The sequence below is a fragment of the Elephantulus edwardii genome, unplaced genomic scaffold (genome assembly GCF_000299155.1).
Source record: "Elephantulus edwardii isolate Elephantulus edwardi_28Jun2011 unplaced genomic scaffold, EleEdw1.0 scaffold00091, whole genome shotgun sequence".
Taxonomy (NCBI): Eukaryota; Metazoa; Chordata; class Mammalia; order Macroscelidea; family Macroscelididae; genus Elephantulus; species Elephantulus edwardii.
In genome coordinates, this window is record NW_006399841.1 from 3,478,497 (window position 1) to 3,505,613 (window position 27,117).

The 27,117-nt window shown below is 40.3% G+C and overlaps 1 protein-coding gene across 3 annotated transcripts in view; it reads right to left on the bottom strand.

Moving 5' to 3' along the window:
• ARPP21 (cAMP-regulated phosphoprotein, 21kDa) overlaps positions 1-20,251 on the bottom strand; it is a 138,885-nt gene extending 118,634 nt beyond the window's left edge. For 2 of the 3 annotated variants that reach the window (XM_006890606.1, XM_006890607.1), the window contains exons 1-8: positions 20,075-20,251; positions 18,148-18,314; positions 16,957-16,998; positions 16,090-16,176; positions 11,821-11,965; positions 10,348-10,426; positions 9,655-9,714; positions 8,801-8,941 (exon numbers count right to left, since the gene is read on the bottom strand). In XM_006890606.1, coding sequence (XP_006890668.1) covers positions 8,801-8,941; positions 9,655-9,714; positions 10,348-10,426; positions 11,821-11,965; positions 16,090-16,176; positions 16,957-16,998; positions 18,148-18,276 — 683 coding nt within the window. In that variant the 5' untranslated portion in view covers positions 18,277-18,314; positions 20,075-20,251. The remainder of the gene's footprint in view (positions 1-8,800; positions 8,942-9,654; positions 9,715-10,347; positions 10,427-11,820; positions 11,966-16,089; positions 16,177-16,956; positions 16,999-18,147; positions 18,315-20,074) is intronic. The other variant, XM_006890608.1, reaches the window with a different exon arrangement.
• Between the last annotated feature and the right edge of the window lie 6,866 nt (positions 20,252-27,117).

Below are 27,117 nucleotides of genomic sequence, written 5' to 3' on the forward strand. Positions count from 1 at the left end.
TAAGTTTCTTGTCACCCAGTTGGTTTTGACTCACAGCCAGCCTACAGAACAGTGTAGAACTGGCCCTGGGATTTCCAAAACTGTGATCTTGACAGAAGCCTACCGGAGCAGTTGGGAGATCACAGCATTTTGGTTAGGAGCCGAGTGTCAATCACTATGTCACCCAGGCTCCTTTGGGGACTTCTAGAAATTTTTTTTAGTGCTAGAGCAAGTTGGCCTACAGAAGCCAAAGGCATGCAGTTCAAATCCACCAGCTGCTCCATGGGAGAAAGATGGGTAATCTTCTCCTGCATCACTAACAGCCTCGGAAAATCCCCTGGAGGGTCAGCTACGGGTCAGTTCAGACACGATGGTACACAACAGCAACATGTCTTTATGCTTTTCTGATTCAGTTCAATTCACCATCCTCTTTGGATTGAATAAACTGCCAATATCCCTAGCTTCACTCACCAGTTCAAACAAATTCTCAGCCCACCCCCTTCTTAGGAACACACAAGGCATTCTTTGGAATCTCACTCCTCAGGTCTATAGCCACAAACCAATACCTCTGGGCCACTAGTCATCCTTTCTCAGTTTCTGGGGCATGAAACCACTCTCTTGTTTTGCTCTGAAGAAGAGTGAGTAGGGGATGTGAGGCAATGACAGTGGGTGGATGTAAAAGACAAAAGAAAAAAAGATATTCAAGAGATGACAACCTTTTAACACGAAAATTATCTAGACCTCATTAAACAGTTGCTATGACATATGCAAATGTTCACAGATCCACATGAAGCTCCTTCAGTGCCTGTGCCGTAGCCTCGGCCTCTTGAAAAGCCACTAACGTAAGCAGATGGTTCTAGGCTTTGGCTGTTCCGAACCTAAGTCTATGTCTTTAACCTGGTATGAAATAAGGGAAAAGAGGTTTAAAAAAACCCAAAATTTAAGCAAAAAGAATTAATGAAAGAACAAAGAGCTGCTTTGTGTTAAACAAGGAAGGGAAATGAGCAGTAGAAAAAGAAAGGGAAGATCAAAAAGAGAGTCAAAGAGTAGGGAATACTATCGTAAAAGTCTCATCTCATCTCATCTCATTATAGTGAAGTTAGGACTAACTCCAAGTGGGCCTTCCACTGGGTTCCTGAGGCTGAAAACCCCACAAGAGGATATTTTCTCTCTCATATTCATTCATTCTCTCTCTCTCTTCAAAGTGTCAGAGACACTTGACCTTTGGGGGAGCAATGGAACTCACTACCTATGGCCCAAACCCCCAGACCTCCTTCATGAAAAAGGGAATGCTTATATTGGCAGTGTTGTAATTATTTTATAAAATTCCTGTTCAGATTTTTAACATCAACCTTAAGCCCCAGACTGTGACATTCTACAGAGTAAAATACTGTAAATATCATTTGTTGTACCAAAATGACACAGGTCTTCTCAAATCCCTTCAGCTCTCACGGCCAAGGAGCTCTTCTGACATCAGCACTTCATCGCTCAGCCCCAACCACTGAGACCCAGTTTACAGAACACAACGTGTGCGGGGAAGTTGAAGGTCACACTTGCGTGCCTGGTCGAACTGTGAGAAACAACTCGAGAGACTGTAGTGCTGAAGGTCAAGATGACTTCACTAAATAGCTAGGATTTATCGGTTCACCATCTTGGAATGTCTCCCATGTGTGTGCAATCTGCATTCCCATTCCCCCCTTCCTCGAAACCCACCTCCCGAGGGGAAGGTAATTCTCAGCCAAGTCTTCCTATTCCTGAATCCTCCCCCCACCCCTAAATCTATCCTACCTATCCATGTTAGGGAGCTCTGAGCTCCAAGCAACTGTCTTCATTAGGCTCTGTGAGAATTAAATGCACCATTCTCAGCAAAATGCCCAACTCTTAATCAGTGCTCAGTACATGTAGAAATAATTAGCACTGTATTTGTTTCTCTCTAAACCTTCAGCTGGCAACATTACTTCCCTCATCAATACACGTTCAAGTCTTAGCCTTCCTCAAAGTCCTCCTAAATGTCGATGTGAGTCATGAAGCTGATTGCTCCTCTGATCTATGTCGTATTTTCTGTCACATATTTGATACAGCAGGATTTCAACCTCACAGCCATTCCCTGCGGAGCTATTTCACTCTCTGCTGTGAATCCACAAAGAATTGCACTGAATTTTGTAGGGTTGGAGATGACTGTGGTGCTGGAGTTGTTCTATCTCATCTCTAATCAGCAAAGGGTAAATCCTAAGATGAGAGGAATAATATAGTTTCTGGTGTCAAGCTGCTGTAGATGGTGTTGTTACTAAGTTGCAGTTTATGGAACTATTCTTCCAAGGCCTGAGAAATTTTGTCTGCATATGGGTCTTCGAGGTATTACCATTCCTGCTTTCAAAAGGCAATTCACCAATTTCCCAGATCTTACTGCACTGGTGCTCTTGTGAATTTAGCAAGAATGTGCAAATTTAGACAATAAGGTTACTTATAGCAATAACTTTGTAGTAACACAATGAGTAAGTTTATCTTCTACAGTAACTTTATTGACATATGTTACTTTTATTCTGGAAGGGGAAAAAACTGAAATGAAGTAAGCAAAAGGTAAAAACTAAGCCCACAAACAAAACCAAAACCCCACTGTCATTGAGTGGGCTCTGACTCACAGCTAGCCATCATTGGCTTTCTGATGCTATAAATCTTTAGAAGAGCATCCTTCTTCCTCCTGACAAGCAGTTATTGGGCCAACCTTTCAGCTAGGAATATAATATGTTGTACCCTACAGAATCAGTGATCCTTGAAATATACTTAAGTAAGCCCCAAATAGAATTATTGTTAAGAACCACGCCCACCCAATCTTACATCAGCTTCACAATCTCTACTGTGCTTGACACTTTGTTGTGGTCATGTATCAATCCATCTCATTTAAGGTCTTCCTCCTTTTTCTTGATAATTTACTTCACCAAACATGATGTCTTTCTCCAGGGCCTAGTCCCTATCTTTGCTAACTCTTGAAGATATAAGCAAGAAGGACTGAAAAAATCTATTATTTTATTATTGTGTGCTCTTGAGTTAGATCCTCCTCATAGCCGAACCTCCAACAGGTTTTCAAAGGCAGTAAATCACAGAGGAGGAGGTGGTCTGCCCTCCTATGGAGCCTTCAGTGGATTTGAACCATGTGCTTTTGGGATTGCAGTGCAGCTTCATACCACTAGGCCACCAAAGCCAATCTCTTATTTACTGATGCCAGTTAGCTTCTCTTCAAAAATGTCTTCTCCTTCAATTAATGTTTCTCATCATATTAAGAAAGAGGAAGAGGTTTAAAAGAGTTTAAAGTTAGAGAGAGTTGGAATTCTCAGCCGATCCAGGAAATCTTAATGACTTTGTTCAAGCTTTCTAGATACTTCTGTTTTAAGAGTCAGATTATGTATGAAAAAGGTTCCTGTCATTAAGCACATTACTGTCAACCCAACCACGTTAATCACTTTCCTGTGCAAGCCCAAAATTCAGCTGTACCTTGTGCTTCATTTTCTTCTCTTATCAAATGAGGCTCTAATTAGTTATGTTGCAAGTTTGTCTTGGGGATTCAATTAAATAATACAGGTAGTATATGAAATTGAGTATTCAGTACAATAATAAATTAGAAATAGACAATGATATTATGAGATATGATGTAATTTAATTAACTCAGAAGCCTGTCCTGAACCATTTCTGTTAGCCACAGAAGAGTACATGGCCTATATATGAGCATATTTAGAGAAACTATTAGGTGTGCTTGGAATAGACACAGACACACAGACACTGTGTTATTTTGGTAGACTTTTTTGTTGTTGTTGTTATGTACCATTGAGTTGGAACTAACCCCAAACTGACCCTCCAGTGGGTTTTCAGAGGCGATTAAACACACTGGAGGAGATTTCCTATCCTTTTCCCATGAACAGCTGGTAGACCTGAACTGAGTGCCTTTGAGATTGCATCACACCTTCTTGCCACTAGGCCACCAATTAAATATTCTGTGCATGCAGCACACACCATCCCAACTCATATTCTGAAATTACATGAACTGCTTATCATCTAGAAAAAACCATGACTCTAGATAATAAATTTCAATCAATATGGAACTGCTGTGGTTACAGTTATTTATGTTTCCATGTCAGAAAAACACCTGCTATGTCAATTCTCTATCACTGGGGTAAAAACCCCCACTCTGCCCACTTGCTGTACAGAAGTAACTCGTGGTTGCTGTGAAGCTGAACACTGTGACACTGATGTGTCAAATGCGAGAATGGTTACCAATGGTGGACAGTGTTTGGTGGAGCTCCCTGATTAAAACAAGCTTGGAAGCAGGAGTGGCATCCACTTCCGAAAAAGCTTGCCCCTGGAGACCCTATGAACCTGGAGAAAGGATTAAAGTTGTACAAGTGTTCAGGCTTTTCGTTCATAAGGTCTCTGTGAGTCGTCTATGACTCGACGGCATTTAACAACAACAACAACATCATTATGTTGGTTATGTTATGTTGTGTTGTGATGTGATGTGATGCTGGAAGCAGGAGTGGCATCCACTTCCTGAACAACATGCCTCTGAAAACTCTACAAAATTTGAGAAATGACGATGATTATAGAAAGACTTCAGGTCGTGTTCATAGGGTCGCTATGAGTTGTGTTCGATTCGATGGCAATCAACAACAACAACAACAACATCTTTATAATGAGTGTGTTCGTATTCTCCACCTGCATTTCTCTGCATTGCTGCTTTTATCCCAAGACATAGTGACACTTTAAATATTCACTTTCATGTGCTTGTGATGTTGTGATGTTAACTACTACTCATGGTCACTCTGTGCACAATGGACCTGAACTTCTGTCTGTCCTAGTCTGCGCCTTCCTCACCATCTTGGACACACTCACGCCACCGTTAGAGTCACTGTGTCAATCCATCTCATTGAGGGTCTTCCCCTCCTTTGCCAACCTTCTCCCATTCCAAGCATGATGTCCTTCTCCAAGGACTGTCCCCTCTTACACAACATGACTGAAGTGTTTGAGACCAAAGTTTCATGATCTTTGCCTCCAAGGAGCACTCTGGCTGTACTTTTTCTGGGATGTATCTGTTGTTCTTTAGACATTCCATAGGATATTCAGTACTCTTCTGCAACACTACAACTCAAAGGCATTGACTCTTCTGTCATTCATATTCACTGTCCAACTTTCAGATACACATCAAGTAATAGAAAATATTATGTTTTGGATCAGGTGCACCTTTGTCTTTAAAGTGACAGTGTTGCTTTTCAGCACCTTTGAGAGGTCCCTAACAACTGGCTGTCCCAAAGCAGTACATTGTTTTATTTCCTGGATACTGGTCCTAAGAGTATTGATCATGGATCCAAACAAGATGCAATTATTGACAATTCCTATCTCTTTTCCATCTATCACAATGCTGCCTAGTAGCCTGCTGGAGAGGATTTTCTTTGTGGACATTACTGAGTAATGCCATTAATATCACATGCAAGTGACATTACTTTTGCTGAAGGTTATTAACATATGGCTTAGATTAGTACATAGAGAGTGGCCAGAAATCTAGGCTGGATTTAGAAGAAACTACAGCACAGGGATATCACTGCTGATATCAGATGGGTTTTGGCTAAGAAAGCAAAGAATGCCAAAAAGATGTCTACGTGTGCTTTATTAACTATGCAAAGGCTTTTGACTGCATGTATCATAACATATCATAGCTAACACTGCGAAGAACGAGAATCTCAGAACACTTAATTGTATTATACCTAGTCCCAAAAGGTATTTTTATGAACAGAGCAAGGGAACATCGCATGGTTTAAAATCAGAAAAAAAGTGTACATCTGAGTTGTATATTTCTACATACATATTTAATCTGTATATGGGGGGGGTGTAATAATTTGAGTAGCTAGACTGTAAAGAAGGCTCAGAGGAAGATTTAGCAACATCTTGTTATTTAGATGACACAACCTTGCTTGCTAAAAGTGAGGAGGACTTGAAATGCTTGCTGCAGAGGGTCAGAGACTATAGTATTCAATGTGGGTTATGTCTCAGCATAAAGTGTTTGTATTAGGGTTGAATAAAACAGAATGTCGCCAAAAGAATTCCAAAACACAAATCTTATAAGGTCCCATCTAAGAAACTCCTATCTCAGGCTCCCAGTTTTGGGGAACTTAAAAGCACTTTCATCTGATCATAATTCTAAGTAAATATGTTTTTCACAACCATCAAACAACTCTTTAAGTTCAGAGAACCTTAGAAAACCAAAAAGCCCAAGACTTGAATGTATGATTTCCCTTCCAACTTCCAGTCAAATAAAAAAAGCTCAGAAACAGACTTCTTAAAAGTCAAAAGCAGAGAACTTTGACCATAATCTTTCTCCTTTTGCCAAACTGCCAGTAGCAAGTCAGGTCTTGATAATTTGGGCTTGTTATTGTTTAGAAAACTATTGTGATTATTTTATCCTGGAATTATAAGTCATTCCCCCAAGAATGATACCAACAGGAGAGGTTTAGAGATGTCACTGTTATAGGTGAGGAGGACTTGATATGGAAGCATTGAATGTTTTGAGCTCCATTCTTCAGGAAATGCCTTGAGAATCCTTGCCCAGTAGATATTGCTTGCATAGAATGATGTGACTCATGAACCAGGTCTACAGGGTAGTGTATCAGAGAGGGGAACCACACAGAGACTGAGCCCTGGTAACCCCACAGCAACTGCATCTTAAACAAGAACTCTCTCTTCACACCTATGTTCTACTCTTCATGAGACACAAAAATGTAAGCCTATTTTAAAATTGTCCATAAAAGCCAAATCCAAGAAAGCTTGATATTCTTCTAGAAGTGGTAAAGGCTAGTAACTATGAAATACATTTGCCAGCAAGCAAAAGTTGTAACGAGAAGTTATATCCCTTGATATTTTGAGTATTTAATGAGGATCTCAGAGATTGATTGGGGCAATAAAGACCAGCAGGACTTCCTCCAATGACAGAAATGTTCTATATGTGGTCTGCACCATATGAGCACTTGGAATATGGCTCGTATGACTAAGAAATTGCATTTTAAATGTTAATTCTATTTAAGTTTGATTAACAAGGGACAATTTATATAATCATCTGTGGGTAGCGACTACCATATTGGGCAGAACAGGGTGAGAGGCATCATTTGAAGCTTACCAAGGATCTTTATTCAATGCTCAATTTGATTCTTTTTTTTTCCTCTCTCCAGAAAATGTTCATTCTCTTCCCCCAACCCCTAGAAACTTTCTTAAAAGGACAGAGGTCACAAAAATGTATCTTCATGGGGCTGCCAATCAGAGTGAAGTAGAAATCCACTCTCCTTAACAATCAAAACTGTTTTAAACTTAACCTACTTCATCTTTGAACTTTTCCATGCTCGCTAGAGCCTTATAGAAAAAAAAAGTGAAAAAGGGAAAAAGAAAAAAAAAAGAAAAAGGGGGGGAGGGAAAGAAATAAAAGGAGACTGTCAATTGCTTCTCTATTTTGCAATCTGAATGTCCCTGCCTTGTCTAACAGGGAGCAATGAGGAAAAAAACAGAATGGGAGAGGGAGGAAAGTAAATAAAACTAAGGACTTTTGATGGAGAGCAAACATGTCAAAGATTAAAAGACAGTGACCTTTAGTTTCTACCATTGTTGAGAATAGGAAGCGCATAAAACAATCATCAGATAAAAAGGGAAAAAGCTGATAAGTTTAAAAATGTAGCACCACAGGACCCAACCAGAGTAAAACCTCAAGGACCTTTTAACATTATCCACTTAAAACTGTCCCACAGATAAATAAGTAATTTGAAGCCCAAGGAAGTGAAATGCTCTGTGTCTTTGAGATAATAGGCAGCTAGGTCCCAGGTCTCCTGGTTTGTGCAGGCTTCACTATGACCTTCACTCCTCTATGCTGAACACCAACTGCATCTTGAAGAGAGAGCCACTCAGCTCCATCCTCCCTTGTCCCCACCTCAGGAGATCAGAGGTCAGGGTCCTCACCACAGCTCCAACATCTCCTATCATTAGCTCAGCATTCCTGAAGACCAGGCAACTTATCAAACATCATGAGCAGATGAGAAATGAGAATGCGCCAAAGACCCAAGAGAATGCTTGACCCCAGCACAATTACTGAGTATTACAGTAGGCCTTTTTCTATAAAATTGGCATGATGTTGTATTAAAAACACCCGTGGATTCAGGAGTGAAAGTCCAAATATTTCCAAGCCACATGACCACTCACTGGTGACATAAAAACAAGCAATTGTTTTGTTTTAACTGTCATTTTCTTTTGACAATTCTCAAAAACTCATATTGCAGTTGAAAACTGACAAGCACAAAACTGAGATCCAAGACTGAATCCCTTTCTCCAAGCCACACAACTACCAAGAGACCTGAGTCTTAGAACCAGTTTCTGTCTCCATGTTCAGAACTCTTACGCTTCAGAAACAACAATCAGATGTCCAAAGCCAGACCAGATGAAAGAAAAGGACACTTCTCCTGCACGTGTCCTGGTTACTCTCAGATGTCGGATATTTTCCTTTTGAGACATAAAACGTCCAATGGTTTTATCTGTCATTGCTTGGTGTACTGATGGGAAAACCAAGATATATTTCAGGATTTAGATGAAATATCAAGGAATAGGCTTGCTTTATTGCCTGGATTTTCTAAACTCTGCTAGTCCTCAGATTACCTTCTGCAGCTAAATGTTGTATTACTGCTGATAAGAGCAAGATGTGAGAACCATGACATGATTTTAAAGATCAAGGCCTTTGAATGTTCTACTGCACATTTATCAAAGAATCTAGAAAAGAAAATGCTAAAGAAATCAGACTTACATCCTAGTGCTGCAGGTCTTGTTGATGATGACAGATTTCCCCGTCTGATCCACGTTGTGGTCAAGCCCAAAGTAGGCTGCCACGCGATGGACCAGCATCCTCTGATATGATGACATCTGAGGGAACTTCTTATAATGGTTGCTAGAATACAGTACAACACAAAGAACAATGAGCACCCCCTCTTGTCCCGTCTCACCTTTCACAGGTACATACACAAAACCCACACTCCTTCATTCCCACCCCTATGCTCATTTCATCTCTGGCCTCCCTTCATGTCCTCATATCCAGACAATTTTCCCACTTATATGTATTGATTAAGTGGCAGTAAGTGCCATTGTTTCATCCTTGCATATTTCTCTTGCCAACGCAAACTTAATGTCTGTTGGAAAGCTTTTTATGGCCGTCTATGAAACCTTATTAACATAGCCAGGCTCAGGACAAATGATGTAACATAATACGTGACTGCAGATGCCTATCTGGAGAAGTGTCATTACCCTGTTTGCACTGAAAGCAGCACAATTATTTCCAAGCATAACGGACTGCAGCCAGCTGGAGCCCATTAAAAAAACGACACCAAAAGCCAAAAGGGTCGCTTCTTGTTAGGGCTAACTCCATGCTAATCAGGGGGCCTCTCTTTCAGCCATTTCTGTCAGGAATTTAGCAAGCAGGAGTTTACATGGGCCAAGTAACAATTCCTATCAGCGTAGAACTCCTAACTCCAACAGCTCTTTCATTGAGCAAACCACAAAACAGCTTAAACGGTGCTTTAGGCTATCTCAAAATACACAATTCAATCCAAACACCAAGCTAATATATATCGGGAAAATGAACCAGAATTGTGTAATGGGACATACTTGTTATCCCCGATGAAATCAATCATTTCTTGCTCCATTTTCAAAAGGATCATCCTGTCCCTGAAAAAAACAAACAAACAATACACACTAAATTAAAAGTGTGTTCTCTTGACTTTCCATTCCGAAGGCCTAAACCATTCATTTAGCTATTAGGTGCCCACAGCTATATTGGACAAACCTCTGAAATGTACTGCCGTTTTGTATATTTTTTCAATTGCTTATACGCTTTCCCCCCCTTATTTTTTTTGGTAAGAGAACTTTGTCATTTCAATGTTATCACATGCAAAGGATTAGATCTATAAAACACATCAAAGAAGTAGTATCTTTCAAATGAACAAGATATTAGAACAAAATAAGGCCCTCACACTGACTGGAGAGCATTGCCTATTTGTACTGAAGCAGAAATGATTTCTTAATAACCTTTCAGAAGGCATCTCTTTGTGACTAGGAATACAGAACTTATATATCATAACTTTAGTCCTTGGGAGTAGCATCCCAGGAATGGAGACTATCTGTAAATATGGAAACTACTAAAATCCAAGTGAAAATACAGAAGCTAGCATAAGACACAGGGTGGGCATAGGCATTTTACAAATGCCATCCTAAAAAAAAATTAAAAAACCCCAAAACACCTGGATTAACAACTGCAAGAATATTTGACTCTTAGAAATGTAAGAGATTTAAAGAAGTTACCTGGAATTATTCTTTAATGTGTTAATCAAAAACTCGTGCAAATCTATGCCTGTAGAATCCGTATATTCTTGGCTGCAATCTGAAATAAACAGCAGGATGGAATTGTCAGGAGTGGGAGTGGTGCGAAGAAATCGAGAAAGTTTTACAATAATCTATCCTGTTCTACTTGTGTCTGTCTAGGTGACTGTTTCAAACTAGCCACCTGGCAATATGACATCAGGATTAAAATAAGGTTAAGGATTGAGAAATTCCAGGAGATCTGGGAGTGGGAGGGTTCAACTGTCACAGGTGGGGGAGTGGGCACAGTAGAGGTGCCAGGGAAAGGCAGCTGGGTGGAGTCCAATATCACGTGTTCACTGTGTGCTGTCAATCACCAAGGGCGTACCCTCCACGTGACAGGTTCTATCAGCCCACCGGAGCTCTCACGAATTTGAGGTTTTCATGGAACTCTCTTTCTCTTAAGCTGAGAAGGCCCCAAAAGTGAACATCCGTTCTAAAAATATCTAAAAATTAACCAGTAGATGACACAGGAAGACAGTGAATGCTGCCAGTTCTTGCTGGCTTGTTTCTGATGTTGAGTCAAACTTCATTTCTAAAACTCTTTTAGGAATCTGCATCTCTTTCTTCTTGTACATACTTTGTATTTTAGAAAACCATCAACAAGCAGATGAGTCACTACAGTGCATAGTATCAAGAAGCAGTTACTCCTTAGCTGACCATAAGCCCAATTCCTTTTCAGTTACTTAAGAGTGAAAACAAAAACCTTCCTGCAGGCTGTTTACTAAGGTATATATTTTCTGGCTTTCTTCCGTTTTCCCTCATGTACTTCTAGATCTATGACAATAATGAAAAATTGGAACGGATTTTTAGATTTGAGGCTTAAGAAGGATTGACTTTTTCATGCCCAAGTTTTTGTTGAAGTGGATATTTTTCTCCCTTCTGAGATCTTACTTTGAAGGCTGTATTTATGCATCAGCCCCATTCATCTGCCCCAGATAAGGACGTGCATTCCACTGATGTCTACAACATCAGAGCTTTGGAGATCTCATCACTTTTCTACTAAGAATTCCCCATCTGCTTTTGTCTTTGAAGACAAGTGTGAGAGTTAAGATATGAAACTGGTCTCTTCACCACTCACCAATCAAACTTATTTGAACTAACAGATCTGACGTAAGAGCAGATTTCGAATCACGCACACCATTGTGTGGGTTCATCATTGAAAACAGGAGACATAAGTGTAAATCCAAAGAACGACGAAATCCTAATGGAAATTAAAAAACAACAACACAACAAACCACTCTGGCTACACAAATCATGACACCATGAATGGAAAGAGAATCAAAATCACATCCTCTACACAAACTAACACATATAGAATTGTGTATGAACAGTTTAGTCCTGTGAATCTAGCAGAAGCTCTGTGACTACTCTGGGCCGGAATAGAGGAAGTTAAAGAAACATTTCCACATTCACCTTTTGATAACATTCTGATCTTGGGTTTCTCAGAGGTTTTATCTTTGTTTTTATCCTTTTCCTTTTCTCTGTCAGAGTCATCTTTTCTAGATTTATCATCCTCTTGCAGCCTGGGGAAACTGGAAAGCTGTAAATGAATGGATTCCTGTTGGGGAAAAAATATAATGATTTAGGGCCAGATTTAATCATCTCTGCCTGGTTTCCATTTTGCATAGAGCTTATTAAGTATAGAAGAAGAAAAAAAAATGAAAGCCAGGTGCAATTTTTCCTGTCAGAAAAATAATTGCCCTTTAAGGAGAATTCAACTTCAGAAGTCAATGGGAGGTCATGAGAATCAGCTAGAACTAAGACTTCACCTCATGAAAATTGAGTCTCAGCAGTTAAATGTCCATAGATCACAACTCTTTCTTTCACTACAGGTTTATTTTTAAACATTAGGGAAAAAAATAATAATTCTTTGTCAGTAAGCTTGCATCACAGCAACTGCAACATCTCAAAAATTTTTTTTCTGCGATTCTTTTCTGTAATTCCCTTATAAGGAGAAAATTGGCATACATACACAGACAGACAGATACTATGAATCCTAACTACAGATAGAACAGACATAAATACAGGCTCTGCTAGCCAACTTACAATGAAAAGTTTACTTTAGGACTCCATCAACAATGGTTTCTACTGCTATAAACAAAAAAGTTACATAATTGTAGGAACACTACATATGGATTCTTTTTGTAATTATTTACAAATCTCTTTAAACAATCATGATGTTGAGTTACTATAAGCCTTTTAGAAAAATTAGAAAGTGGGCTTCTGTTTACCATGAGATATGACTAGTTAATAGTATTTTCCTTTTATTATCAGCCTGTCTTTTCTAAAATATAAGATTCTTTTGAAACAAAGCCCCACCAGACTAATTATTTAAACTACTGCAGGTGGATCATCCTTTATAGAATATCCCCCCTTCCCCGAGAACATAATCTTTTGTATTAACTAACATATATCAGCCATTTGGTTGATGGTATGTTCATTGTTTTGAAGAAGGATGAGCCAAGTCATGTGGTTTTGTTTCTCTCTCTCCTTTGTTCTAGTTTTTCTGAAAAATTTCTTCTATGATTAAAACTTTGAGAAATGAGCTCACATTAATCCCACCTGCTCTTATGTAAGAGATTACTTGATATGAAAGCTTTCTTTCACTGGTGACATTAAAATTTATGATGTAGGGAAAAATACATTCCCAATGACTAATCGTGTCTCTCCTTGACAACTAAACTAAGGTTCCCTCTCCATGTGACTAAAGTAATGCTTGTACTTGTTCAGATTTGGGGTTCTTAGAGGTTCTATCTACACTTGGCCAATCTAGGGAGCATAACACTAAACCAAGTTTATTTTGAAGAGGGGTATCATTTTGACACTGCCGGCTGGAAGAAAAGTCACCAGAGTTAGAAAGACACACCACACACAGGATGAAATAAAACCTATTCACAAGCTAAATATTTATGTAAGTTGACTTTCTGATTTTCACATGGTTACACTGGAAATGGCCATTCACAAAATATGTAAAAGTAAGTGGTTTATTTTTACTATAAGGTCTCCTTTTCTTGTTTTTAAAAAATTCTTATTTTTTTTATTATAAGATCGCTTATTGCATGACTGGGACTATAAATAGCTTTGGCCTGCAAAGCTTTAAGAACATTCTAGGCTTAGGATTTGCTCCTACTTGCTAAGGAAACATCTGGGGCATTGCTGGCTCTGAACACATGGAGAAGAAAAGAGGAAGAATTGATCTGACAAAATGCGGGTGGGGGTGGGCGGGCTCGAGGTGGGGAACTGAGGGAACCTAAGCCGTGAACGTGGCCTCATTACTTCTTCAAAACTGTTTGAACAATCTAGCCTCTGTGTGACTTCAATCTAAAATCAAAGCATCCTCAACATCGATCATCAATGCAAGAGCAGAAACTAAAGAACATCAGTTCCCAAAACTTACAGACTGATGTTGTGTGTTATGTTATACTGTGCTCTGTTAAATACCTATCTTTTCTGGGGATCAATATACACCATGGTATTGAAAAAACACACGAAAGTGCTGTAGAGTTGGTAAAAAACAATCTGTTCTTTTTTAATATTTTTTTATTGATATGCTCAATAATAAAATACAAGTGTTAATAAATACATTGGTACAGGATAAGTTGATATCCAACAACAGTAAAAGAGAGATTCAAGTTGCAGTAGTACACTGATAGGTAAATAGTATCACATTAGAAAAGCGAAACTCCTCAAACTTAAGGACAGACTGAACCATCAGCTCTGGGTCTGAGATCAAGTAATACAGGTAGCAAGAGTTTTTCCCACACAGGAAAATGAAGGCAGTTCTCCAAATACTGTGAATATACAAACATAGGGGAAGCAATACATTCTATACACTGTATACTTCTGCCAAGGTTCTTGGGGGTTCAGGTCCCACATTGGGTAAATGCAGGTGGGTCCTAACAAAGGCAGGGTGCTAAGTGCACGTGGCTGCTCCTTCACACTCGCAGGCGGCAGCAAGAGCATGATCCCCTGCGTGTGTGTGTGTGTGTGTGTGTGTGTGCTAGCAAGCGTGTGTGTGTGTTCTATTTGTCCTCTACTCCCACGATCCCTCAGCCAGTCCACAGAAGCGCTTGCAGGCTGGAATTCCCCCCTATAGAGCTAGTCTTGGTTTCTGGGCTTGGAACCAGCAGGAACAAAGCACCGTGTGCATCTGATTTCTCTGTACCAATTGCATGGAAAAACTAGACTTAGGTCCAGGATGGGCACAGATTATCCCTTAACAAAATTTTCCTCCTGATACCTTCTGCAATGGGACACAGAGCAGATTAAGTCTACAAAGACAAAGACCAGCCTCTTTTTCTTAGCATTAGGAGTAGAGGACAGCTCGGGCACTGTTTTTCCCAGGGTCGATCATTTTGCAGGGTTCATGGGTATTGTGTGCAGTACATTACAAGCCATCCATCAACATTTAATAATCCAAGCTGCAATATTCACATTGCTCCCCCCTTTCAATCTCCATGAAAAATAGAAGCACAAATAAGATGCTGAGGAAAAAAGCCACACATTTCTCAGAGCCCAGGTGAAATAAAGCTTGTGTTTGGAACAGAGGGATGGCGACAGAAAGCCCGTTCACGTCTTTGGACATGAGTGGCATGTTAAGAAAATGAGGCAAGGGAGAAAACATCCCACACATTCTGAGGACAAAATCTATCAGGAATTTATTTTTGGTCCTTTTATTACCACTAGGCCACCAGAGCTCCCTTAAAGAAAGTGTTCCCATCGCTGTCTGTATCCATGAGGAGAATTTAGAGTATTTCAATTAAAGTTAAAAAAAGAGAGAGAGAGAGAAAAGCAAAACAAAACTAATGATATCTTAATCAATTTTCCCTCCCCTGGGCTCAGATAAATCATTTTACGTTTGCCTTCACTGCTTTCAGCCTCTGATGAAATAAGGGAAATTACAGCAGCAAAAATGTTTTTATAAAAGCTGATACGATGCCTAAAAGGCAAACAAAAATAAATAGGATGTGAAGTTTCCCATTGGGCCACAGCTGAATTTTGTCGGAATTTGAATTTTTTTGGAACCTAATTATCTGGTTGTAAAGGAGCCAAGATGAGAGTAAGGAGAGTCCGGATATGCCGCAATATATTATTAATAACAGTAACTTAAATTCACCATCAGCTTGGATTAATTTCTGAGCCATTTTTGTTGGATTCAGAAACCTCCACCAAAGACCACCACAAAAGTGTTTTGCCCAAGTTCAGTGCGCCCTAGTTACTCTTTTCTCATGTTTCATAAGTAGCCGAGAGGTGAGTTCCTCACAGGCAAGTGCATCTTGGGGGGCTGAGAGGTAAGACATCCCCACTGAGGTGGGAGACAGTTCCTTGGGGCTCTATTTGGTGCAGCCTTATCAAGAGAGGGCCTTTGAGGAAATGCCGCACTGCTATGCTCATTTTTGTTATTTTAAGTGTTAATCTAAGTTCTTTTGAATTCCTTTCCATTTGGAGTTTTCAGAGGGTCTGGAAAAAAGCAAACGTAATACTCGGTGACATGCGGTGACACTATTTCAGAATGTCTCACACACAGAGAGAATGATAAGCCAGAAAATGGAATTCTTGTCTTCAGTCCCTTTCTCTTCTCTCTTCCCCCAACACACTGTGTAATACGGCACTAACAGGCATGCACACAGAAGCAGAGTCTGTTCATGCAAGTAATGGGAAAGTGAGGAGGGGCGAGGGTACCTGGTCCTGAAGACTTTCGGCTCCGGGTCTTGTCGATTCCTCACAGACGGCAAGGCTGCGGGTCAGTTTCCCTTTGCCGGCTCCTGACTGGCAGGGCAGAAGAAGAGGGAAGGACGGGAAGAAGAAAGAAAGCAACAGAACTTTCTCAGGTGAGAGCCATAGCTCCAGGTCGACAGTCAGTTCTCAAGGCAGACTCCGAAAACAGCAGTCACGACAGCTGGCCAGGTCTGTCTATACTACCAGGGACTCTTGACATCATCAGACCACTGTTGCTGATGGGAGTGGAGGGAAGGGCAGTGCGAGTGGACACATTCAAGGAACATCATCAGCAAACTGTACCCATCACATTGATGGATGAGAAAGAAAACACTGCCATTTCATTAAAGTATGAAGAGAACATAATGATTTAAAAAGAAAAAATAAAATCTGCACTAAGTTTGGAGGGGATTCAACCAAAAAGGTGTTTGAAAGGAGGAGGGCATTTGTAGGAACATCAAGTTTCTCTTCAATCAGAAATCAATTAATTGGGAAGAACAACCCATTTACTCCAACTTGTATTTCAATAAAATTTGGTGACGCCTATTTGTTCTGTAAAGCACTATCAGTCTCCAGATAGGAAAAGGAGATCCGCTGTGTCTATTTGCAGCTATGCCATTTTCCAAATGCTTGAACCGAAATGCACAGAGCAAGGTAGAAGCATACATTTGAGCCCCTCACCAACACCAGTAGACAGTACCCAGACAGCCAAGCCCACCATCACGTCTGTGCACAGCCATCTGAATCGCTGACAAGCCCCTTCACTTGATGGGAAATACTCAATGTTCGCCCATGCTATCAGCTCTACATTGAATCGCTTAAATGTCTTACCTTAGATTTTCTTCTCTCTTGGTTCTGAGCTGCCAGCCGCCTCTGTATGTCAGAAAAGAAAAGAAAACCAACAGTGTACCCACAACCGAGAGAGAGACAGAGACAGACAGACAGACAGAGAGAATGAGAAATGTGAAAGGTGCCGTAGTCGAGAACTCAACAATAATATCAAAAGAGATATTTGAACCATCAAGGGGAACCACTTCTTCCAAAACATCTAACCCCAAACCATTGACATTTTAGCTCCCTCTCTTTATGGCAGTTATTGGAAAGAGGGGAAAATCCATCTGGAAGACACTGATAATTATGTGATTGTGTACAAACGTGTACAAGCCATTTGGAAGCACAGTGTGTTAGCTCTCTCCCAAATTTGTCTCATCATCTGGGTATAGTTAAGCATCTTACTTGTTTAGTCTCTATTAGTCACTCTCGTTTGTTTCTGCTTCCTTTCTGCTCTCTCCCACTGTGGAGCAAATTCTGGAGTTTAAGATTCCTTGTTTGAAGATTTGGACCTTTACAAGATCCATGAAGGTTGACCACGATCATGTTCTCTGCCTTTTCTTAGCAGAGCATGAGTTGGTCTTCTGGTGTCCCTCCCACAGGACAACCTATCTATTGCTTAAAATGAACTAGCCTGAAGGTACCTTAGGTGAAGCCCTCCCGGTTTATGTATTTGCCTTGAAATTGTCTGGAAGTCAGTACTGGAGTGCTGCGTGTGCAAAGTCTAAAAGGAAATACTTGGAAATGTTTTCATCGCAAAGCACATTATAAGGCTCAGAGCAGTCATGGCGGGGTGAGGGTGAGGGTGGGGGTAAACAAATAAACAACCTGACCCATAGCTGAGTGAGGAGAGGGATCACTTTAAAAGTCCCCTATTCGATTACCTTGAAGAAAGACATCATTCGGAGAAAGGTGGAGGGTCAGAGAAAGAGAGGAAGCCCTCAACTGGATGGACTTGACACAGTGACTCTAACAATGGACTTGAGAGATGGAAAGGATGGAGCAGGACAGGACAAGGTTCAGATCTGCTGTTCACAGGGTCACTAGGAGCCATAGTTCTCCCAACAGCACTAACAACAATATTCATTTAACTCCTCAAACTCTTTTAAAGAGAAGCAAGAAAGAAAGAGGGCATTCTCTGCCGGCAGGACAGGCCACCCTAGGTGTGGAAGTCAAGACTCCGAGGCTTACCTGCAATTCTTGCTTCTCCTCTTCGTCCAGACTCTCGGATTTAAGCACTCCATTTTCTGGGGTGGCTGGCTCCTGGTCAGTTCCGCCTTCCTCCACTATGGCCTGGCTCAGGTCACCTTGCTCAGACATTCTCCCAGACGCAATTTACAATGACAAAGTCTGATGCCCTAGAAGGTCAAAATGTAAAGGGGGGAAAAATTAGTGGCTAGTGTAACATTGAGTAATATTCTTGAGGTACTTCACTTCTCCCTTATTGTCAAATTTAAATGAGCAACCCAGGCTTTCCTGCCAAGTTTCTATAAAAGGATAAGCAGTCATGATCAAGTCGTCACGGCAGACACAGGAGGCAGATGCAGCCACCCTATCTGGCATTGCTACATGTGCGCACACACGTGGGTACACCTGCCACCACAGGGGGTCAAAAGATTGCACGGGGAAACGTACCACCTTTCCCTAACCACCAAGCCCCCTTTCCCACTGCAAAGAGGGAGACAAAGGGGAGAAACCATCCCTCCACCTCTTGAGCCAATGACCCTGGACTCCCAAGTCAATAGGTGGTATCTATGATGTGCTAATCCTCTCAGATGGCTCAGAAATCAGACACCAGGTTGCACCCACAGACACACTTTAAGAGCACGGTATGCTCAGTGAGGGGCAAAGCAAAACCAATTGAAGAGGTAATAATGTTGTATAAATACAGGATCTGCATTTGGCAATAAACCTCTCAGGGTCAACCTTGCCAGGCTTCAAAGTGACAGCTCCATTATTAAAAGCATAAGCCGAGTCCCCAGCTCCTGTCAGCAGCTGGTGTCGCCCGGCTCCTGCAGAAGAAGGTCCCTGGCAGGCAGCTTGAATGAAGCGATCGCCAGTGAACTCAGCCACTATGGGGTTGGCTCACAAGAGAACACCATGTAGACACTGGAAAGGGCTTTTCACAGTTAAAGCCCGTTACTATTTCTTTCTCTCCCTACCTCTGTAAAGCGCCTGACATGTTGCCCTCATAGTGCTGTCAATGATGTGTTAGTGAATAGTTTAGCATTTATTTCCCTTTTTTCTTTTCTTTTTTTAAGATGTGGAAAAGAACAAGAGAAAAGGAAAAAGGAATAAGGAGAGGGGGGAAATAAGAAACTGTGACTTGGAAAGTCAGTTCTCCCATAAAAATTCCTTAGCTTTGATGGCCCCGTTCCCAGTACTGCAATGGTAATTATTACTAGACAAATCAGTGTTTTAATATGTTGCTTTCAAAGTGTTTAATTAGCATGTACGAATTCAAGGAACTTTTCCCCAACTGGAACTAGGAGCCTTGAGAAGAATCTAAAGACAAGTAATTTTGATGGCAAATATGCTAAGAATGATGGTGACAGAATAGATATTATATAATAATATTTTTTTTTAACACAGAGGCTCATTTGGAAAAGGACTGTGACACTTTGAAAGGTAGAGTTATCCTGAAGGACAGTAGCTAGAGTCTGTGGATGTCTAATGAGAGACCCTTTTAGGTATTTTTGGGGGGGAAGTTCAGGATAGCCCGTTACAGTGCCATCTGAGGAATCTCTCCTACTTCACTCTCCCTGATGTGTGTAGTGTGTCTGAATATGTGTGTGGTGTTAACAAAATAAAAAAAAAAGTTCTGTTTCCCAAAGGAAAGTAGCTTTGTACCTCAGTGCAGGTGAAGGCAGGAGGGTGGGCTTCTGTTACCCTCACTGTCTTCTGTCAAAGCATTTCAATCAGGAACAGATCACAACCAGATTTGCCATTGCAGTGAGCAAACAGATTTCATTTTCCAAACTGCAAGCCAATTGAGCTCCTGTCACAGCCCCTTGTCAGTGTTGGCTACACTCAAAGTGTGCTCTTCTCTGTGAACACACACATTTGGTAGAAACAGATGAATAAGGCAGGTGAGATGGCAGGCAAACAAGACCTTTACCTTTCACGGAGGGTGCGTGCTGTAGGTCTGGACACCTTGTTAGCAGCTTCTGTCTCTCCCCCAGGAAGATCCACACCAGTGATCACGGGTGACCGGAGTCCCATGTCCCCATTAACAGTTCGGAATGTCCATTTCCATGCGATGCCCTCACACAGTTTGACCCATCATCGTCAACCTGAAAAAAAGATGAGAAGAAAATAATAACAATAATCGCAGTGATCATGGTAGGGTGAAAAAGGAAATAAGTAAGACCGGATTTCTAACACTAATGACCAGCTTCCAGCAAATCACGTTCACAGCTTGATCCAGCTCAACCTGTCTCAAGCTGCCTGCTTCTCCCTAATGAAGACTACAGCCGGCTGTTGAAGTCACAGCAGCACCCACGCAAGGAGCTAAAATTAACAATTGCATTATGCACCGAAGATTACTCACTTCAATTTTAACCTTTTTTAGTGAAATCTCGCACTTTGTATTACATTTTTTTTTAAAAAAAAGAAGGAAAAAAAAACCACCATAAGCTTGTGTGTTTGCTTCAATGAGAACCCACATCACCTATGAACAACAACAACAAAAAGGCTTGCTCCTTTTTAAAACCCCAAACCGTTTGTCTTAATTAGAGATGGATAGGATATACTTGCTGGCTGTTTCTAGAACTCCTTTCTTAATGAAACATGTCTTAATGAAGCGTGGTTGAAGGTTTTGATTAATGAGGCATGATCCATAAAAGTGAAACGGAGAAAGAAAAAGACAAAAGTTTGGTGATGGTGTTGACTGAGAAAGAGCAGTCCTCTGGCGGAGAGTTTGGGAAGCAGAATTCCTCGTATGTCTTCTCCTTGCACGGTGACGGAAGCGTATCCTTTACCCCCCTCTCCCCATCAGCACTGCCACCACCAGCTGGCCATCCTGGTTGACAGCAGAGAGACGCTGTCACAGGGATTCGACAGATTTGCAAACTTTTGAGCCTGTTGAAAACAATCCACGCGCTAATGTGCACTTTCTTTTTCGCGCAACTCCTACAGAAGCCGCAGCAGAGACAGCTTGAATGCAAACATAGAGACGGGTTCCTAATAACATTTGCCAAAACCAAGCTGGATCTTGCTCTCTTTGCTACAGCTCTCCCCTGGTGCACAGCCACGAAGCCCTCACCGCTCGCGCGCGCACACACACCTCTCCCCTTCTGTAACCACCAAGGAAAGCCATCAGCAGAAGGTTAGAAGCATTTCTACACTCTCTTCCTCTCCTCCCCTCCCTGACATCCCCCCCTCCCAAGTCTAAAAGAGTGCAGCTGGTTCTTCATAGGACTTTACTGTGGCTATATTAACAGCAATATTGAGTTACAAAGCCATTTGTCATGCCAGAGGAAAACAACTGTTGAAAATGTGATCACTTGTCCAGTCAATAACTGCTGATTTTATTCATATTTTCAGACGGATCACCTGTCTTTTAATCTTGTTTCTTTCGTTGCTAGAAATCCTGCAGCTATGCTGGGTAAGCAAATGTTCACAGATTGCAAATTAACAGTCGTTTTCATGTTCTAACTTTGGCCAGCCTCACCCGGGCTACTATGACCAGCACTAAATATTAAACAAGAATCATCACCCTGAAAGTACAAATCCATGCGAATCTATGTAACCAGCCTGACATCTAGTGTGTTCTAGGCTAGGGTCCAGCGATGGATGGATAAAATTGCCAAGAGCTCCTTAGAAATGCTCCCAATTTCCGTATGTCTCTCGTCTCTGTTTTATGGCCCTCAGATTTTTACAGTGGTGTGGAAAACTCCAACAGGTACATGGTGAGGCACCACTGAGATCAAAGCTCCAGCTGCATCATTCTATTCTCAGTAAGAGGATGTAAGATATAATCTTCCAGCAAGAAAGAAGGAAAAAATATTCACAAAGTGGTATTCACAGTGCTTGTAACCAACTCAAAGCGCAAACAGCCTGAGTGTGTGTGTGTGGTGAGAGAAAGAGAGAGAGAGAGAGAGAAGGGAGAAGGGAGAAGGGAGAAGGGAGAAGGGAGAAGGGAGAAGGGAGAAGGGAGAAGGGAGGGAGAGAGAGAGATTACCAGGACACATTTCAAAATAGCACCACACTCTAAAGTCAGAGAGGTATTATTCTCGCATGCCTGAATCATAAAGTCATGCACAGAGATAAAAGAGAACACAGGCATATGGGAACGAGCAGAGAGGAACATATGGATTACAAATATTTTTGTAACTGATTAAAATTGTTCTCTTTGCTAAGAAGCAGCACTAGCAAACTGACTCTGCTCCAGGTTTCTGTTCACCAAACTGACCTGACTCTCTCACTGACACTTAAATACTAAAGTGTTCCATTTTCTTCCACTTTCACAGAGAACTTGAATCATGCTCAACACAAATATTTCCCCCAACATTTCATCAATATGTGTCCTGGCCAAATTCCAATTGCCAGAGTGGAGGTAGCAAGGGGGGTAAAAAGAGGTGGTTATAGACAAACAGAATAAAAATTCCTGTAGTTTTTAAACGGAAAATATCATTTTAACAATATCTTTTAAGGTAGTGCAATCAACTGTTCAAACCGAAAAAAGCTATATGAAAGTTATCAATAAAATTTGCTTGTTCCCTTCCGGTTAACAACGACTTAGGAAGAAGAACAAGATCAAAACTTTGCCCTTTACTGCTCCATCCTCATGACCTCTGACAGGCTCAAGCTCCTTCAAAAGAAACAGCTACTTATAATTAGAAACGCAACTAAAATAATGACAATTTCGCATTATAGTGATGTAGTTTCTTAAGTTTATTTTAAAGTTTGGGGGAGTAGCTTTAAAGATAATGAGAATGAATGAAAGAAAAGAAAGGCGGGAGGGAGGGAGGGAGGGAAGGAAGGAAGGAAGGAAGGAAGGAAGGAAGGAAGGAAGGAAGGAAGGAAAAACTAAGACACAATAATTTAAAAATCAAACTCATTGCCATTGACTAAATCTGAAGCATAGAAACCTAATATGACAGGATAAATTTCACATCCCCGTCAATGGAATGGGTGCATCCAAGTTATACACGTGTGCTACAATATTAATCCCATGTGGGAGAAGAGAGAGAACAGATTAAATTCAAATTGTACTGTACAGTCAACAGTGATTTAGTTCTCAGGGGAAACCTAAAATGGAAAGTGAAAATTGAATTCTATTAGCAAGTTAGGAGGGTCACTTTTTAGTCATTTTCTTCATAATACTTGCACTGAAAATGAGCAGAAGGGATGAGTAATCTTATCCCAAATTGGTATAGGTGCTTTTTGATGGGTAAGAAGAAGAAAAAAAAAAAATCACCACCCCAATCAAGAATAGTCATGAACTTGCTGATGGAGATGTTTCCCATATGCATTGTCTGTTCTTTATTGCCTTGTCACAGGTCTACAAACATAACCACTTATAACGTGATGATATTAGTGATTTGCCCATATGTTGCATAAGGCATTTAGGTACTTTAACACTGTACTTCAACCCGTGAAAGCTGGGACCTACTAAAAGAGGAAAATTGTCAGAGAAGGAAAACTCAAATGTATTCCCCCCAAAAGGACTGCCCTGTCAAAGGTAGAAAAGGGGTAACCAAGAAGCCAAGAGAGTTCCATCAATTTCTAACACTCGTAGGTTTCACTGTATGAATCAAAGACACAGCCCATTATTATAACATTTACCGTTTCAAGCAATTCAACTAAAATCATTGCTGTGGAGTCTGAATAGACTCATAGATGACCCTTCAGTGGGTTTTTGGAAGCTATAATGAAAGAGATTGTTTTGTCTTTTCCCCCTTTTTCCCTCTAGCTGTTGGTGGGTTCGAACCACCTGAGAAGTACTACCTTTGGGTGAGCAGTGTAACTCCATACTGACTAGTTCCCAGAGCACGTTAGGAACTTAAAGATATTAGTTCTATTTACTCTTAGAATATGTAAGATGAAGTCTAAAAGGAGTGAAAAAAGAAGGATAAAGAGTCTCTGGGATAAAGTCTCTTCACAAATGGAGAGTTATGGTGGTATGAAGAGTGAATAGACTAAATCATCAGTAAAAAGTGGGTTTTCCCCCTGAATTAAAAAAAAAAAGCATCAATATGAAATTTTCACACAAATTTAATTTCCCAAGGCAAGTTTCCTTGCTAAAAATATGTGTCATAAACATCCAGTCAGGAGCTCTACCCTTTAATGAAATTATTTTTTGGTCAACCTGGGGCTCAAGGTATCGAGAATATATTTTAACAGCTTGCACAAATTTCAAAATGGCAAGGTGCTATTTCAGAGAAAAAGCCTAGAGGGAAATTTGAGAAAAGTACTTTTTATTATAATTCTAAGGAATAGAGAACTATTGTTCATGAAGGCTTAAGTTATAATCTAACAGCAAAGCCATTTATAAACATATGCAAGTTATATGTAGAATTTTTCTTTTTATTTATAACTATTAAAATAAGATGAACCCCTAAACAACTCGGATTAGCATTTAGCAGAATAAACGCAATGGAAAGAGCTGAAATTGAACCTTTAGACATAAGAAGACCTTTGCGATAATCTTGAATGTTATGAAGGGGTTCTGATCTCAGTATTTGGAGAAATATCATATGCCAATGTTCATTTTCCCATTGATTTTAAAGACACTCTTGATAACTAGAATGTGTAAAGGAACTCTGATGGCAGTCAACAACTGACAAGAAGGTCAATGGTTCAAACCTACCAATCATTCCTTGAGAGACAAGTGAGGCATTCAGCTTCCAGAAAGCTGAAAACCCCATGGGGTAGTCCTACTCTGTTCTATAGGAACCTGATGACTCAGAATGGACTCTGTAACTGTAGGTCGGTTTTGGTTTATAATGTGTAAGGTTCTACATTATAATTTTCAGGTCTTGATGGCACCTAACGACAATAACAACAACACAACACAATCTCAGATAAAAAAATCCAACAACCAACATGGTTAATTTTCCAAAGACATGATAAAGCAAAAGTAAACAATATGTCTAACAATAGATCAAAAGCACAAAATACCACCACCAGAGAACCTGGAATTGTGCTTGTGAAATTTCTCCTGACATATTGATGACACATAAATAAATACACATATTCTGTGACTGCACCCTGCCCAGGTTGTTGAAGGTATATATGGGACAAAACATAGATGCTCAATAAATGTTATCATCATCATCATTATCTTAGCCCTCCAGGCTCTGGTAAGAGAATGATGTCAGTTATTTAAATGCAATGACTTTGCAAGAAGAGAAAGATTAGGAGGAATGTAGCATTTCAAGTAACTTCACAGAATTGATTCCAGAGTAAAAGTATGAGGCACCAAGGTACTCTCATAAATAGGAACAGACACCATTTCTAACAGAAAGAGACAATGTGATATAGATACAGATGATATATAGATATCTATTTAAACAGCTATCTATCTATCTATCTATCATCTATCATCCATCTCTTATCTATCTATCTATCTATCTATCTATCTATCTATCTATCTATCTTTCTATCATCCATCTCTTATCTATCTATCTATCTATCTATCTTCTATCATCTGTCTCTTATCTATCTATCTATCTTCTATCATCTATCTATCCATCTCTATCTATCTCTATATCTATTTATCTATCATCTATCTATCTATCTATCATCTATCATTCTATCATCCATCTCTTATCTATCTATCTATCTATCTTCTATCATCTATCATCTATAATCTATCTATCCATCTCTATCTATCTCTATATCTATCTATCTATCTATCTATCTATCATCTCTCTTTTTTTTCCTCTTCTGAAAGCTAACTCTGGTAATGGCCTTGGTGTAATACAAGCATCAGATTGTCAATAATCTGGGTAAAAGATCTGGACAAAATGAAAAGGCTGACTGGTGGCTTTGTCACATCACAAGCCCTGTTTCTTGCATAAAAAATGCAGAGAAGGAAAAATTTCTGGCAAAAAAATCAATTCCAAAGAGAGTAGAATTAATAGCTTTGCTGCCATATGAGAAAACAAGCTAAGACTCTGTAAAGCAGGGAAGTTGGCTATGGTGGGGTCATCACCTGGCTCAGGAATTTGAATGGCCTCACTTTTCATAACCCGAAATGAAAACCAGTCCATTGCTGGTGAGTGGATTCTCACTTATGTCTCCACAAGTACAGAGTAGAACTATCTTTATAGAGTTTTCAAGACCATGAATTTTGAAAGCAGATCACCCAAATGGCAATTGAGTGCATAACTATTTGCATCAACCCAGGACCCTTTCATAACTCATGAAGACTAATAACCACTTTCTACTCCAACCTTTCAATCCTGTTGAGAATTCAGGCATGGTTTTCCCATCCATAAAGTGACATCATCACTTTCCAGCCAAGTACAAATTAGAAAAAAAAGAAAATATGCAGGTACTCAGAGAACCAAAGAGTTACAAAGAGCTTTGTCCTCAGTCTCACTACAATATTAAGCCCAGTCATTTTCTCCCTGGGTGTATGATACTTAAAATGCTACACAGAATCTGTGCAGACATATCATCTGATGAAGGCATGTGTCATTCCTCCATAGTTTAATTTGAAATATCACATGGACACATAGAAGTTTCTAGGCATTAGGTCAGTTCAGTTTTTCTCTTTGAATCCCCTAAAAGATCACATATCATATCTCTCAGAACAGTCACTGGTTACTGGCTTAATTCCCTCCTTCCCTCCTTAGCAACAATGGTCCTCAATATCCCATGAACTGCCTAAAGAACAGTCAAACCTGTGTTGGAGGAAATGCAATCAGTGTGCCCCTTAAAAGAAAAGATGGTGAAACTTCATCTTACCTACTTTGGGCGTGTTGTCAGGAGAGGTCAGTCCTGGGAAAAAGATAGGATGCTGGGAAAGGTGGAGAGTCAGCAAAAGAGAGGAAGACCCTCAACAAGAGTGACTGACATGCTGACTGCAGCAATGGGCTCGAACATAGCAGAAATGGTGAAGATGCCACAAGACAGAGAAGGGTTGAAATCTGATATTTGTAGGGTCAATACGAGTCACAATGCACTCAACTATATCTAACAACCACCACC